At 38.4% G+C, this 16,444-nt stretch overlaps 2 protein-coding genes across 3 annotated transcripts in view; one reads left to right on the top strand and one right to left on the bottom strand.

The window, feature by feature from the left end:
• slc9a7 (solute carrier family 9 member 7) overlaps window positions 1-8,626 on the top strand; it is a 42,992-nt gene extending 34,366 nt beyond the window's left edge. For both annotated transcript variants that reach the window (XM_051898241.1, XM_051898242.1), the window contains 3 exons: window positions 938-1,020; window positions 2,932-3,037; window positions 6,997-8,626. In XM_051898241.1, the coding sequence (XP_051754201.1) occupies window positions 938-1,020; window positions 2,932-3,037; window positions 6,997-7,260 (453 nt within the window). In that variant the 3' untranslated portion in view covers window positions 7,261-8,626. The remainder of the gene's footprint in view (window positions 1-937; window positions 1,021-2,931; window positions 3,038-6,996) is intronic.
• Window positions 8,627-9,330: 704 nt separating this feature from the next.
• chst7 (carbohydrate (N-acetylglucosamine 6-O) sulfotransferase 7) lies at window positions 9,331-16,227 on the bottom strand. Its single transcript, XM_051898238.1, has 2 exons — window positions 14,799-16,227; window positions 9,331-10,335 (listed from the first exon to the last, which is right to left on the bottom strand). The coding sequence occupies exon 1, from the start codon at window positions 16,070-16,072 to the stop codon at window positions 14,822-14,824; it is 1,251 nt and encodes a 416-aa protein (XP_051754198.1). The 5' UTR covers window positions 16,073-16,227; the 3' UTR covers window positions 9,331-10,335; window positions 14,799-14,821.
• Between the last annotated feature and the right edge of the window lie 217 nt (window positions 16,228-16,444).

The following is a 16,444-nucleotide window of genomic DNA, read 5'->3' on the forward strand; positions in this document are numbered from 1 at the left end:
CAATAGGGCCTTTCGCATCGGAGGAACCTTTTCATAGTTCCTAGAACTATTGGCTGAAGTACCCGGATTTTGCCATGTTCGCACCACAGGAACTAGGAACGATTTTAGTTCTAGGAACTCCTTTTGGGGGAACTAAATTAGCTCCTACTTCAGAGTAGGGTCCAAACCAGCACTATAGGTACTATCAGTGACGTAAGTGTACGTTGATTGGTCAAACGCATGTCAAACACCGGCACCCAGCATTTTTAAAAAGCAGTGTAAACATTTTTTACTTCACGAACATGGAAAACAGAGATAACGACATTTACCTGCTGTCTGCAGGGTTGTGTTCTTTTCTCTGCCCGATGATATGCAATAGGCCTACTGAAGGTTGTCATAGGAGATTTCGTCTCTTAGCCCCACCTTTTGCCCTTTCAGTTGCATAGATTATTCATTTACATTCCATCTCCGTTACTATAAAACCCATGACACACAACAAACAGCGCAATCACGGCATCCTCCATTCACCGTTTTTTAGCATTTGTAAATGCCACGCTTAAAGACGCCGCTGTTGGCCGCTTCAGAGTTCCTATTCCCGGTGCAAATGCAACCAGGAACATGGCCCGGGGGAGAAATTAGTTCTCTGGGAACTATCCTAGTGGCTAGTTCCTATAACTGAGTTCCTAGAACTATTCGGTGTGAAAGCCCATAATATACAGATAGGCTAAACACAGGCTGATGTTCAATGATGGAAATAAAACAATATATTGACTTCTAAAGTCAGTTTTTGTAACATCTATTCAATGATTTTCTTGTCTGCCTGAATAATATTTTAATTTAAGGCTTTTCTATGTCACAATATTTGCTTAAGGTATAGTATATTATAATATATGTTAAAAGGCTTTCTGAACCCTGCCCTAGGTTATACAAATGAAAATTGCTTCCTCTTTCTCCTCAGGATGGAACCCAGTCAGAAGGGCAGAGCAAGACCAAGCAGGAAAGCGCCTGGCTCTTTAGACTTTGGTATACTTTTGACCACAAGTATCCTTTCAGCATGCTATTCACAACAACACACACGTACACGCTTTTGTGGTCCTGTCATTAAGAACTCGAGCACGGCTGAGCATTACTTCTTGCATTCACCGTTCTATTCTCTGCTCTTCAGTGAGCCTAGGCAGTGAGATTACTTTGCCTCCATGCAAATGACTAGCAAAAAACAACTGCTCCCACAAAACAAACAATAGAGACACATATTGATGAAACTCACTAAAGAAGATCTGGATGAATATAAATGCGGCGTGAGCAAGATTCTAAGATTTCTTAGGATAGCTATTTTGATCAATGATTTACTTCCTCTGAGGCCTTAACTGAGCCTCTAAAGCTCCAAACCGACAGGCCTCAACCTCCTTGCGTAACTCCCGCTCCAAAAAAAGCTCCAGTGTGAGCTCTGCACCTCAATACGAGCTGCTGGAAATGTCATTGCGTATATTTTTTTTTTTTTTTTGTACGGAAAATCAAATGACTGCAGTCCAGTTTCACAAAGTCTTTAAGTCCCGAATGAAGCAATCAGTGATTCTTGAGCTCTCAGCAGGGCCCATCCACTGCAATTATTTTGTGCTGAGTGGTGTACTGTAGCTGTACCTTTTCAGTGAGATGATCGTGGGTGGTGAAAGGCGCAAAATAGCAAAAGAAAAGGGTTTCATTTAACTCACAGTTGCTAGAAATAATGCTTAAAGGTGAAAGTAGCACACACACACACATTTTCTCACATACTTCTCAATCCACTTCCTGCACAGCTGTGGCTAGGAGCTCCACATGTGGTGACTCACAGGTCCTCAGAGCTTATGTCAGATGTTTATTAGGAGACTTAGCTTGCAATTTTCTGTGCGCCCACAGCCAAGCATTTGAGCTTACATGCGTATTGTCTTTTTGTCACAACAACCTACCTAATAACATTCGGTTCCTTTTTCACAGGCCCTCGGGAGTGAAGTAAAGTGTGTTTGTGTGCTTTCCAAAAGGCCACTGCTATTGAAATGTTCCAGCAGCCTGTTTTATTTCTCTTTGGGTAACAGACCACGCTATTGGACATCCTATAGAGATATTTTCCAGAGTCTTTATCTGGCAACCTCTCTCTAGGTCTGCAGGGGACATTCAGCTCCCCCCTCAAAAATATTATACACTCCCAATATATCACAGAGTGTACTTGGTTTCAAGCCATTGACACTACCACCGCCTTCTCTATTTTTATCCTCGTCTGTCAAAAATAAGAAACTCAACATTGCTGCCAAATGCGTACTAGCTGTCCTACCTAGATCTGTGTGTGCTACACTCTGAGTGAACTATTTAAGGAGATGATGATCTGTTACTGTGCGGTTATGATGCTGAAACTCAATCGTATCTGTTCTGAGATGAGTGCTTGCTGCTGCCATGCTGAATTTGGAAGCTTCCATTATAAGCAGTGCTATTTTTGAATTGGTTGATTGTTTTGTTGGACAAATGTTGGAAGTAACAGTCTTGCGGTCATTATTGATTCATGGCATGTATGAATTAACTAGTTCACCCAAAAAAAATTTTCATTATTTATTCATCCTGATAAGGTTCAAAACCAGTTTTTTTTCTTTTACAGATCACAAAAAGATTGTCCAAGCTACTTTTTTGCGTACAATGTATATTTTGAGGTAATCATTCCTCATAGTCACACAACACATTTTATTAAGTTAGGTGCTATAAATACTATTAAAGTGTGAGATTTTAACCTGTGCTAGCTCACAGATGTGACAATCCATTCGTGCGACCAAAGGTGCGCGCTTCTGTGATTATCCTATATGGTTGCTGACCACTGGTCTACATCCACCAGAGTCTTGTAGCCTCATGTGACAGTACAGATCCGTGGTTCACATCTGCTTGACATTTGACACTTCAGCAGATTTATTCCCCTTAACCTGAGTACAGTTACCTGAAGCCTATCCTGACCCATAGCGGCCCCCCCCTGACCTCCACCCTGCCGGCCTGCTGCGGTCCGCTGGCTCGATGTCTGACCAGCCCCCAGGCCTATGAGGTAAGACCACATACGCACACACATTTATTAAATCAGTCAATCTGGTAGATGATTTCATTTTCATAATTTATTTTTTTTAATTATATTTTGTATATAAAATATAAGAAAAATAAGTATCAATTATATTTGCATTTTTTTTTAAGTTTTATGCTCACCAAGGTTGCGTTTATTTGATTAATTATACAGCAAAAACAGTAATATTGTGAAATATTATTAGAATTTAAAATAACTGTTTTACATATAAATATATTTTGAAATGAAATTTATTCCTGTGATGGCAAAGCTGAATTTTTAGCAGCCATTACCATCACATGATCCTTCAGAAATCATTCTAATATGCTGACACACTCAACTTTGCCATCACAGGAATAAATTATATTTATAAAATGTGTAATATTTTACAATATTACTGTTTTTACTGTATTTTTTTCTTAAATGTAATTAGATTTTTTAAATAAATAAAACCCTTAATTTACTCTTAATTCAAAATATGTGAAAACAAAACATATGCATAACACATCCACTGACAAGGTTGATCTAAACTGATTTTGGAATTAACCCAATGCCAGTATTCTCAAAACGGCCCATTATCTGCCAGTTTATTGGTCATTACTTCACACTGCACTTTGCCTTGTTTCCAGAGAAGTAGCTTTTTCTGAGTTCCTCAACAGCACGCTTTGGTTTCCATAGCTTGCTTTCCAGTGTTGTTGCTGCTCTGTGAAACCCTGTTTGAAAAGAAAAGAGAGAAAGACAGACAGATGCACAAAAGCACTGGGGCTTTTAGACTGGACACAGACCCGAAGGAAGACGCATTCAGTGTGTGCCCGCTCACAAAAGAGCCTTTCATGATGCCACTCTGATGATGGTGAGCCCGAGAGGCTTTCCAATATCTCAAGCATGGAGAACACAGTTATTCACAGCGGTCACAGCACCATTCACTCCTGCAAATTCCCCTATTCATCACAATGCTCATACTGTGGCTCGGGCTGCTTAGCTTAGCTCACAAACGTCTTGTATTCTTACTTTGTGCTGTTGGGTCACAATGAGCTAAATGTCCTGCAGAACTGCTTGATCGCCCACCTCTCTCCCACGTAACACAATTATGCCCCTCATAGCTACAGCGGATGGAATGATTAGAATACTGGCAAAGAGTTATCTGTTTTTAGACATATAATGACAATGGTTCTTTCCTCAGTGCATGAGTCATAATGATTGTGTCATGTAGTTCCTTTGGGTCAGACCATCTAAATACTCCAGTGTGTCCGTCTATGTATATTTCTATTCCTCTTTTCTTGTTTCGATTGTTCTCTCTAGGCCCTCCTAAAGCCTGTCATTGATTTAAAGGGTTAGCTCACCTAAAAATGAAAATTCTGTCAATAATTACTTACCGTCATGTCACTCCAAACCCGTAAGACTTTCATTCATCTTCGGAACGCAAATGAAGGTATTTTAATGAAATATGAGAGATTTCCGTTCCTCCATTTACAGCTACGCAACTACCACTTTGACGCTTAAAAAAGTTCATAAAGAGATCGTAAAACGAATCCATATGAATTGAGCGGTTTGTCCAAATTTTCTGAAGAGACATGATCGCTTTATATGAACAGATTGAATTTTGTCTTTTATTCACATATAAATATTCACCAACGCACACATCATTTATGGTAAATGGAAGCTCAAGCATGTTTGCTTTTGAGCTTCCGCGAGAACCAATAAGGTTTGTTCTTACGCATCAAGAAGGTTCGGTTGAGCTTCTGTTTATGTTCGCTGATTAATGTTAATATGTGAATAAAAGCCTAAATTCAAACTGTTAATCATTTAAAGCAATTGTGTCTCTTCAGAAAATTTGAACTAAACCGCTCAATTCATATGGATTAGTTTAACGATCTTTTTATGAACTTTTTGAAAGTGGTTGTTGTGTAGCTGTCAATGGAGGGACAGAAATCTCTCATATTTAATTAAAATATCTTCATTTGTGTTCCGAAAATGAATGAAAGTCTTTGGAATGACATGAGTGTGAGTAATTAATGACAGAATTTTAATTTTGAACTAAGGTTCATGACCTCTTTTACTATTTACTTCAATTGTATTTTCTTGCTTTGCTGTTCATCCTCTCATTTCACCCTGACTCTCTCTCTCTGTTTCGCTGTCTGGGTTAAAAACAAAACTTTCATTTCCATTTTTACTTCTTCAAACTGTGTTTAATAGTTGCTTGCTCATTAAATCTGAGATTAAAAAAAAGGTTCTCTTAATGTATTCCTCATTTAAATTGATGCTATTTTTTTATGTACTTTTTTCGTTCCTCTAGTTAAATCTGTTTTGTATTATGTTTCAAAATTGAAGAACAGGCTTTTTCTTTCTTGAAATTATTTCTTTGTTTAAAAATTTTTCATGTTGAAAGTGTTTTTTGTTTCTATATCACTAAAGGGCACTCAGGCAGAAAAGTTCTCTTAATGATAATCGTTCATTTATGCAGGTTAAGGATGAGATAATGTACAGTCAGCCAGTCATTGTTGCAAAATAAGCAGCACCTCTATTTTGATTGGACATGCACTGTTTCCAATAGTGGTTTTTATGGTTTTGATTTGTCTTCCAATGGAACAGTGGCAAAGCAAAAATAAACTATGTACATTATAAGCTGTGGGTTAAATATTAAGAGAGGTTTATTTTGCTATAATGACTGATTTAACTGTACAATATTCCTCTTATTACACGGCTACTTTGCAAATAAGCAAATAAACAACATAAATATATTTTATTGTATGAAAAAAGATACCACCGAGCCTCTTTCTTTTTCACTCAACTGTTGACTGATTAATTATTCAGTTTAGTGGTCATTATACAAAAAAATTTGTTTTCAGAATGCCACAATTGAAATCTGAAAGAATCATCCCTGAGAGCCGTGCAATAAGAGATAAGAAGGACTTTCCTCAACTCTGCTGATACACTGAGCTCAGGTCTAGTGCTCAGTCTTTAGAGCTTAAACAGGTGATCTTCACAGACAAAATCACACCACCCCAAACCATTAACATGGAACAGGCATTATTTAGATCCTTCTCAAAGGATTTAACAGCAGCTATATGTGAAGCTAACTGTTACATAACAGAGTTTAGTTTGTTTGATCTGTTGGCACACAATATAATCCCCTGGTATAATTGTGCATCAGTGACAACCCCCATTCAACAGAAGCCAGTGACTGTATGAAGTACCATTAAACACAGTGATCTGTGAATGGCAAGTCTTTAAACTATGGGAGATTGTTTTATTGCAGAATGTTACATAAACATAATGTGAACAGAGTTGTGTAAATTTGCTGCTTTGCCATCATTGTTTATGCTGCCTTCAAGTTCAGCTGGGAAGCTCCTACATTCAAGTTTTTCGTTGTTGCGACGGCACATGATCAAACGGGAAACAAAATATGAAAGTAGTCTAAACGAAACAAATGCACAATGAACAACAGTAAAAGAAAAACAAAATCCTGTGAATAAACATGAACACGTCTGCGTCACTATTACACAACCTATATAATCATTTTATGCAAGACATTTTCAAATTTTTAAATTTCAAGACATTTTTCTAATGTTTATCCTGGAAATGCTGTTGCTGATTCAGCATGTTGCTTAGAAACCGCTCATGCCGTCAATACCTTAACCGTGTTTGAATCAAGCATTCAACAGTGTTGGAGAGAATTGATTTTCCACTTCTAAATGACTTTGTTGGTCATTCGTATACACAACTTTACAGTATTTCCAACTGATCTTGAAGGCTGCATTACACACAGGTAAGTGTGTGATTTTTCTCTTGCATAAGGACATCTAAGTGTATTTCTCTTTTTATCCTGTCTTCTTGTGACTCCACAGTGTCCCTCATGAACCTTTGTGTTGCGCTTGAATAGTGTGTGTGAGTGTGTGTGCACCGTCCTCCTCCCTTCATGTCCGACTTGTCACTGTGCTCCACAGAACCACGAGCCACTGCGAGACAGTGACTCAGACCTCATCCTGAACGAAGGAGACCTGACACTGACCTACGGCGACACGGCCATCACGGCCAACGGAGCCTCGTCCTCCTCCGGCCCCGAAGGATCAGCCGGGAGCTGGGGCTTGAACGGCAAACGCAGCGACAGCACATCGGAAGACGCTCTGGAACGAGAACTGGATACACGTGAACATGAGCTTTTGAGCCGTGGCACACGTTTAGTTTTCCCCATCGAGGACCACGCTTGACCCCGCCCCCAAACCTTAAATCACGCCTCCCTGTGCTTCATACCTTAACTTTTCTTGCACATAACTCCATCTGACCATTCATGACCCCTCCAAAGATTTCATGCAGTGGGTCTGAAAAATCAAAGAAACAGAAAGATGGAGAGCAGGAGGGTTTGCGCTCGGGATGTATTTACCAGAATGGAGGTGGCGTAATTGATGATATGGCTGACTTTGTGATTCATTGTCTCCTCATGAAAATGTGACTTGTAGGAGGAAAAAGAATATAAAACTGCTGTTAAGAATGCATTTCGAATAGCTTTGGACACTAAATGTCCTTATTGCTGTTTTATATGATAATGGACTGACGCAGAACGGTCTCTGCTGCCCTTAACATTCACTTTCATATGATCACCACCTGCCACATATTAACATTTTAAGTCATTAATTCTTTGTTTTCTGTTAGAAATGCTGCCACAAACTAGAAATAAGATCGACATATATGACTGAGCCAGTTTTTCTTGAAGGGAAGTCAGTTTTTACATATAAACAGCCAGTATTACATTAGATGATCTTTTTTTTTGCATTAAAATGCTCACCTCTACCATCATGCAAATGAGTGAGCAGATCATAATGTTTGTAAATACTGCAGGCCATACATTGTTTGACATGAGTGCATGTTTATCTCATGACTGCATATGGGAACCTTGTAATACTCAACTTTAGTCAGTTGGAGTTTACATTTTCTGCAATATCTTGGTTGTATGAAAGCCAGGTTTACATGCTGGTTGTTGTTAATATGAATGTTGATCTGCACAGACGTGGGACTTTTTTCATTTTTAACAGCTGGATGCAACCAGAGTGTATGAGCCATGCACTTTAGCTGCAGCTGAGCTGCAGTCCTTGCATGTATTGCTGTATTATATTAGAATATTAACCACTTGCACACTCTCAGACAGAATTTATGCGACGAGGGATGATGTAATCATCAAGGAGACTTCATATAAGAATCAAAGAGTTCACGTGTGTGGCGTTCATTTTGCGCCTCCTCACGTTAGAATGTTCTTGTACGTGGATCTTTACATTATGTATGAGTTGCTATATGGCAGTCGGCGATTCTGAAATTAGGAATCTGTAATGTTCGGCATGATGTTGACCCAGCTGTCTGTTCATACAGTATACGGATGGCCCCGTGCCATCAACCGCGAACGTGCATTCCTTCTATCCTCCGTGTCTAGAAATGAATTCTTGTTAATGAATAAATGTCTAAAGTCCAAGCATTTAGTTAATAACTAACTTGCAGATGTTTGAAATAAGTTATCATTCATTCCAATTTATATTGAACTTCATAATAAACTAACCTTGCACTCTTTCCATGAAATAACCTTTACAGCTGCCTCAGTTGTCTGCACTTGAGTCTGTCCGTCGTTTGCTTTTAACAGGGCTGTGTGAGCTGTGCGAGGAAACGCATCACCAGACAACTTCAGCAGAATCTAGTTCAGAACCTAAATGTGAATTGAGGAGAATTGCACTATTTATGTGGAGTTTTGGCTAGAAAATGAGCCTCATGGGCTTCGTGGCAATTGCATTTTGAGGTGCAGAACCTTAAACCGGCTGTAGCAAAAGACTGAATTCACATGTAATCCTGCAACACCTGGGCTATGAAATCACTTCTCTGCTGAATGACTCTTATATGTTTGATAGCTTTTTTCCTGACCGTATTATTGGTGGACTTGTATGTACCTTCAGGATATGTAACTCCCTCCTGTAGCATTCATCTTTTACTTGCTGTTCTGCATGTCAATATATGCCATATAAACAAACAACAAAAAAATCCATAAGCTGCCATTTTTATGTCTGTGATATGTGCTATTTTTTTCCCCCATTTAAATTACTAATATTATTATTATTATTATTATACATAAAGATGCACTCAGCCTGTCAAATAATGTGACAAAACTGTGGTATGCATTTAAGTTTAACAATTGTACATTTATGAAAATAGCCAATATCGAAGTTGGCTACAGTAGCGATACCTAAATAAGGTATTTGATTTATTTTATATGTCTCTAAATAATAATAAAACAACAAAAGTAGTGTTTACTACAAAAATGTATGTACAAGTTTTATTTATAAATAACGGATTTGTTCATTTAGTAATTCTGATGGTTCACATAGCTTTAGAGTAAATGTTGTTTAAAAGGTAACAAAACAACGTTAACAAAATGATAATACCGTCAAATTTCTTGACCAGTAAAAGCATTTCTATTAGAGCACAATAACACCTGTATCCTCAACGTATGATCGTGTGTTTTAGTTTGATTAGAAGTTCCGCCCATTTACCTATTCAAATTGCAATCCTATCCTCTTTATACATACATGAACAAAACAGTCTGCATAGTCTAACAGCCCGATGCAGACTTCACACAAAAAGAACAAACTGATGATGTCCGGGAGGAACTTGGGAAACTTCACACCAGTGGGAGTGTTGTGAGTTGTTGTAGAGAAGTCAGAATTTCCTTTGGGAAAACTCTTACTACACCCTTTTCTATTGCTCTTTAGTTCATTTTATTGCACTTTGTCAGTTTTTTTGGGTGGTACCACAGATATTGGAGTGTTAGTAATGCATAATCCCTTTTCATTCGTGGTTGATGAATACAAGAATGCCAAGGAATGTTTTCATTATGAAATCCACCCAACGGGATATCCGTCTCCAGGCCTAGTGCATGTGTAATGACCCAAGCGCCTGTCTCGTGTGGCTGATTATGGGCTGCTGGGGATTGGGCAGGGATTATTGAGGATAAAATCTGGCTGTCAGGACACAGCCGGGACTGAGCCTTTGGTAGCCGTTTCATTATGAACTGGATTCCCCTCTGTTATTGTTAGTCTTTTTCTTACAGGATTCTTGTCAGTATCATTTGAGGTCGGTGGGTTTATAAGTGTCTCTCTTATCAAACTCTTCTTTCGTCTACTCTGTGCCCCATGACGGCTGAAGGAGATCCTGGGGTGTTGCTCCTCAGTTCCGTCAGTACCTCCTGGTGTAGCTTCATATCAGGCTGTTCCCCTTCTGTCCTCTTGTTCCTACAGCACATCAGGCTCCTACAGCAAAGAGAAACACAATAACTTGAGCTGTGTTATTGTGGACAGGGGATATTGGGACATTTACTAAAAACACTGATTTTGTTTAGAATGTCAACAAAGTTTAAGTCATAATAGTACAGTGTGTAAATGAAACTTAGAAATTACCAATAGAATAAGATATTATATTTAAATCTAATATTAGATTATCTAATATATTAATATTTTTGTTGTTGTTTATTTTGGTGTTTTTATTAACCCCCCCTTCAAGACTGATCATTATCGGGCTTCCTCTTTTTCAGCAATCAATTCCCAGGAAATTAACAGCGGAAATAAAAGATAAGGATCACACCCTAAAGTAATATATTCCTCTCTCCATAAGTCTTTAAAATATGTGCAGTTTATGGCCATGACTTAACTATAAAATCAGTTTTTTAATATGAGCTCTTAATTATACATTATGACAACTGGTTCTCGGTTCCAATTTCAATACCATAGCAAAAAAAAAAAAAAAAAAAAAAATATATATATATATATATATAGGAACTATTTAAATATTTTGTTTTAATATTTCAAAATAAAAATATTAAATAGTCAGTTAATGCTAATAATAATTTTAAATACATTAAAACATTAGCATGTAGCCTTCAAATATTTTTAAATTAAGTAAACTTTGCTTTAAACAGATCAAGTAAAAGGAAACATTACACATATAATAGAACAAGTGGCAAGCCTGTTAGTCTGCATTTACACTTAATGCAAAGATTTATTTTGACTATTTTTGTTGTATCTGTTGCTATGGTTATCACTATGTCCGTCAACACCATTTCAGATTTAAATATTTAAAAATGGTTTTAACTCCTGAAATTTTGTGGCTCGTACTTAGCAGCATGAAAAATAAAATTTTCAAATTGCGAATGAAATATAAACAGATAGCAAACAAATAGCACCTTTATAATCACTGAACCTGTTAATCACTTGTTTAGTGCTAGATCACCGAGTTCTGCACTCTTAGTCTTGTGAAAACTCCCATTATAATCAATAAATCTTGTTTACATCGTATTTACACTGTTGGTTATAGTGAAAGGATTTGCGAGCGTGTAGAACTCTGGTGCACTGAATTCTTAAACACCTCTGGACATTGCGTTCATGTGCTCAACATTAACTACAATGCTCAATGCTGTAAACATGCGTAAATAGATCCTTTGATGCTCTTTACAGAGGACTTCATACAAATACACACAGGAGCGTTTGAAAGCAGCCGCCTGTCAGCAGGTACCAGATTGACCCGGTGCTATGGACTACCGGTACAGCAAAAAGGCAGGCAGCGTTACATTTTTTTTATATTTCAGTAACGACTTGGTATCAAAGAACGGGTACTTTTGCCAACAATCAGAACTAAATAAAACAGGCTGTGTGTTACTGCAAACATTTGAGCAGTTCATAAATCATCAGCTAAAGGCTGCAGGGGCCAACACGAGACTAAACATCATCATTCAAAATTCTTTCATGTGTTGAAATTCAGCATCCCTAAACATAGCACTCTCTGCTACTAAACGTTAAATTTTTTCAGGGAGTGAAACAATTAAAGCCTGAAGGAAAACACGAGCACATTTTTAAAATAATGCCCCAGGACAACAACAGGATTTTCCAGGTTTTCCAGGATGCGTGGGAATTATTATTATTATTAGTAATATATATTTTATTACAATAATAATGATAAAATAGTATGTAATTAAATCTAATACTAGATTAATAATACAATTATTATATTACTTTATTGTTTCTTTTAGTTTTTTTAACCATCCAAAACAGATGAAATGCATGGGCATGCCCAAACAGTAAACCCAAAAGCAACCAAAAACATTTCAAAAATATGTTATACAAGCCTGTGATGAACTCTGGTACCAAGAGACAGTTAGAGGTCTGTACTGGTCAGGGATGTATGTCTGGTGCCAGCATGTCTAAGTTAGTCATGGCAGAGCCCTCACAGATTGAGCTGGTGACAGGCTCAGCTCAGGGAGCACTGGTCCCTCCAGGGACTAACCAGCACAAAGCAGTCCCTATATTTCAGCCTGTTCCAACCACGTGTGGTCAGTCTGTTAGGTCACACCAGCCCCCATCACATGCCTCTGATAGCGATAACAAAGAAGCCTGTATCATGATCCATCGGTCTGTTATAGAGCACCATTTACATCCTTCGCCATGAAATTAGACTCGAGCATGATGGCTAATTGATTTGACACATACTTCTGTTGGATATTTTTACCGGTCACAATGCTGAGAAGATATTTATGGTGAATTTGTTGTGCTGACTCCACTTACAGCATTTTTCCCCATTATATTGACTAGAGTAAAGATAAAACTGGTCATTTTGCTGATCCAGGCCTGTTTGGAAATGACAAAATTACACCACCATAGAACATTGCAGAGTTCAAGAGGATCGTATTAATCCCATGACTCCACTGGCACCATGCGCTGTCAGTTTCAGACTGGATCAATGACCTCGGCTAAACTCGACTCTTCTTTTGTCTCTTTGTAAAGGGTTAGTTCACCCAAAAATGAAATTTCTGTCATTAATTACTCAAAAAAATTACACTGTAATGCACTGACAGAAACATATTAAAACATGCCATCGAGTGCCAAACATGCTAGACACGTTAAATCATGCAACACTTGGCTAAGTGCTAACGTATGCAATTAACGCAACAAAACAGGAAGTTATTGTAACTCAGACATGTCAAAGTGCCACCTGCTGGCAGCAGGAAGTGTGGCACATTAAAATGACTTTGCTATTTTTCTCCTATATTTACCCGCTTAAATGCATGTCGCCCACTATTCGCTGTTTTCCTTAGGCCACCAGGTGTGAGGGCCCTTTCAATGCTGCTTGTAGCTTTAATTATTTTTGTAATGTTATGTGCTATGAAGACATGAGGTAATTTAACGCCATTTTGTGACGCTTTGCAGACTCTGCTCTGGAGAAGGCATGGCTTTGGAGAGCGCTCTGAAGGGAGGGTGGGATCTTATGCTTTCAAAGCTAGCTTGCTATTGCTAGCCACTCCAAAGATGCCTACCCTTCCTTTAAGTTACTTTCAAAAGGCGATTTACCATGAACTTTTAACGATTAATCATGCAGCTCTAACTTTAGTACAAGGTTCTGTATGTTAGCATTAGTTTGTGAAATAGCTAACATAAAATAACAATGAACAACACTTTTACAGCATTTATGCATTTTCAACATTAATATATGTTAATATATTATACACAAACATTAATTAACAATAAACAATTATCTTTAAAAAAAACTTTATAAAGCATCATGTTTCGTCTCCCCAAGGGGTTGCTAAGCATAATAAAATCAAACTGAGTGCTCTAAAAGACAGAACTCATTATATATAGATCAGAACTAACACCAGAAGTGTGCTTCAACCCTTGCCATAAGGCTGTTCGTCTCTTAGCGTATGTGCATGGCATTCAGATATATTGCATAACAGCACACTGCCAATAAAATCAATTTACATCTTTACAACTACACTGGTTACAGTGTTGCATATTCAATCTGGGACTGACACTCTTGTCATGTAACGGATGAAAGCATCAATGTATAGTTGTGCTAGATGAATGTAAACCAACTCATTTAACAACTACAAACTCGGTGCTAATCTAAAGCAGTAGAAAACATACCCCTTCTTATCATGGATGCCACATTTTGCATCTAGTAGTAGAACATCATGCAGTGACCCTATTACACATATTACATGTAAATAGAATTCAATTACAATAGTAATAATATTAAATAAAGGGCATTTCCCTTATAAAAATATACTATGGAATTGCATAGTGATTACAAAAAAAAATATTACTATAATACTATGCCCCAAAATCCATAGTACATTTTTATATTTAAAAAATAAATACATGTACCTGCTTGAGTATTAATTCTCTACTTATTGTAGTACCACTGTATTTCCCTTTAATAAAATGCTAGTACCATGGTACAGTGATGGTATCAGATGTAATAGCATGGTACTTTAATATATATGATGGTTTTTATATGGTATTCCAAGAATACTGTGGTACTGAATGGTGCTAATTCAGTTAGTTACCATAAGCTTGTAAAAATGTACAGTGACAGACTGTACCATGGTACATTTTAAAAGTTTGGAGTTGGCAAGATCTTTTTTTTTGGTAGTGTTACCTTAGTATTGAAATTCATGAAGCATGTTATTTAAGTTGCTTCCAGGAACATAATGGCACTACCATGGTGCATGTCCAAAAAAACATGCCAAATATCTTTGCCAAAAACTATAGAACTTTTCACACTCTGTACATCTGTAACAATACTGTAAAATGCACACTAATGCAAAGTGTGACCTGATATAATTTACATTTTTGTTGAGTCTCAAAAACTAGTGTTTCATAATAGTGGCCAAATAATGCTGTCAGCTCACCATATACCCTGACCATTTAGACATGTAACCTACCATATACTCATGTTTTGGTGGTTTTAGGTATTGTCCATGTTCCTTTTTCGATAATCCAGCCGTCTCATGACCTCACTACAGTAGGCTTCAACCTGGTTCACCTGCTCCACGTTCAGCCTTTCCCTCCAGGCGTAAATTGCCTCTTTGGCGTCTCTGGATGATATGAGGAAGGGTTTATCTGAAGAATAGCCCTGTCCGTGGGTCATGTTCATCACAAACTTCTCCATGTTCTTAGAAAGGGTGAGGTTGGCGAAACGATAGAGCCTCTGGAGCTCGTCCACAGGTCTGAGCACTAGGTCTTCGTATTTCAGATGCATGTAGTTTCTCCTCAACCACGGCGGAGCGTTCATAACAAGCAACATGTCGCTGAGCCAGTTGTCGCATATTAACTCCATTGCGCTCGAGACGTAGTTATCGGCTCGGTGGACCCTATTGCTAGGCACCAGAAGGCGCTTGTATTTGTCACTCTGCTTCTTGCTCCTTAGCACCTGTATGCTCTCCTTCACCAGAGCCAATTTGGACTTCAGTCGAGAGTTGTGCACAGCCCTGGGGTCGCGAAACAACTGGACTATCTGGAGGTTGATGGCGGGATCTCGCATGAGAGGCACCAAAACCGCCAAATCTAAAACCCGCACGTCTTTGATGACCATCACGGGGTACTTTTTGCACTCTTTCTCCAGCTCTTTGATATCTCTGGGCTGGCATTTGCTACAGACGTCTCCTTGAACTAACCCAATTTCGTGTTTTTTATACGCTTTGCAGAGAGGCTCAGAGCAAATGACCTTGTTCGTTTTCCAGCCGAAAATAAAAGCGGTACTTATGTTGGACGAGCCTGCGTAGAGTTTTAACACTGAGAAATCGCATCTAAACAGAGAGTTCATCATGTCTCTCACTGCTCCTTGTAAGCTACCCGCATCTCCTGGATAAAGCGCCTGCCACATATTCCACATGGGCTCGTATAAATAAAACACATCAGGGTGCTGATTAAATAATTCCCCTAAAAATGAGGAACCTGTCCTCCAGGTTGCGTGGAGGTATATGTGCGTTCTGGACTGACTCCTGTTGCCATAGTCCTCCACCTCCGTTGAATTGCCCGTCCTGGTGCTACTCCACAGAGCGATGGTGCTCTCCAGATCGGGACACTTTTGTTGCTGATATCCATCCTTAATGTGGGGCGATTTGCTCCGGTAATCTAATACGTAGGGAATTAAAAGAAGCGCCACGGAGTATCCTAGAATCAAGATGATGTATTTTTTCTGAAGCCTTCTCTTCATGGCCTGAACGGAGTGAGTGACGCGGATCTCTGCGAACTGCTCGACTCCTACCTGTATGAATACCGTTTGATTACAGCAGTAAAGTTAAAAGGGTGGAATCTTTTTTCTCACCCGTAATGGGACAAGTCCCGCCCCCTGCGCCAGGATTGGCTAGTGGGAGTTGTGCATAAGAAGATTGTTATTGGATAGTTAAGAGGTCACTCATAAAGCCGAGTTAATCGTATCCAGTAGCAAGCAAATGAAAAATAACACCAGCTTCGACTACCTAGCAAAATACGAGCATTTATATTTGTATTTAATATAAATTGATCTATACGAAAATAATTAAATTAATTAACATCACCATGAATTATACAATTATAATTTTAAAAT

Source organism: Ctenopharyngodon idella, chromosome 6 (assembly GCF_019924925.1).
Source record: "Ctenopharyngodon idella isolate HZGC_01 chromosome 6, HZGC01, whole genome shotgun sequence".
NCBI lineage: Eukaryota > Metazoa > Chordata > Actinopteri > Cypriniformes > Xenocyprididae > Ctenopharyngodon > Ctenopharyngodon idella.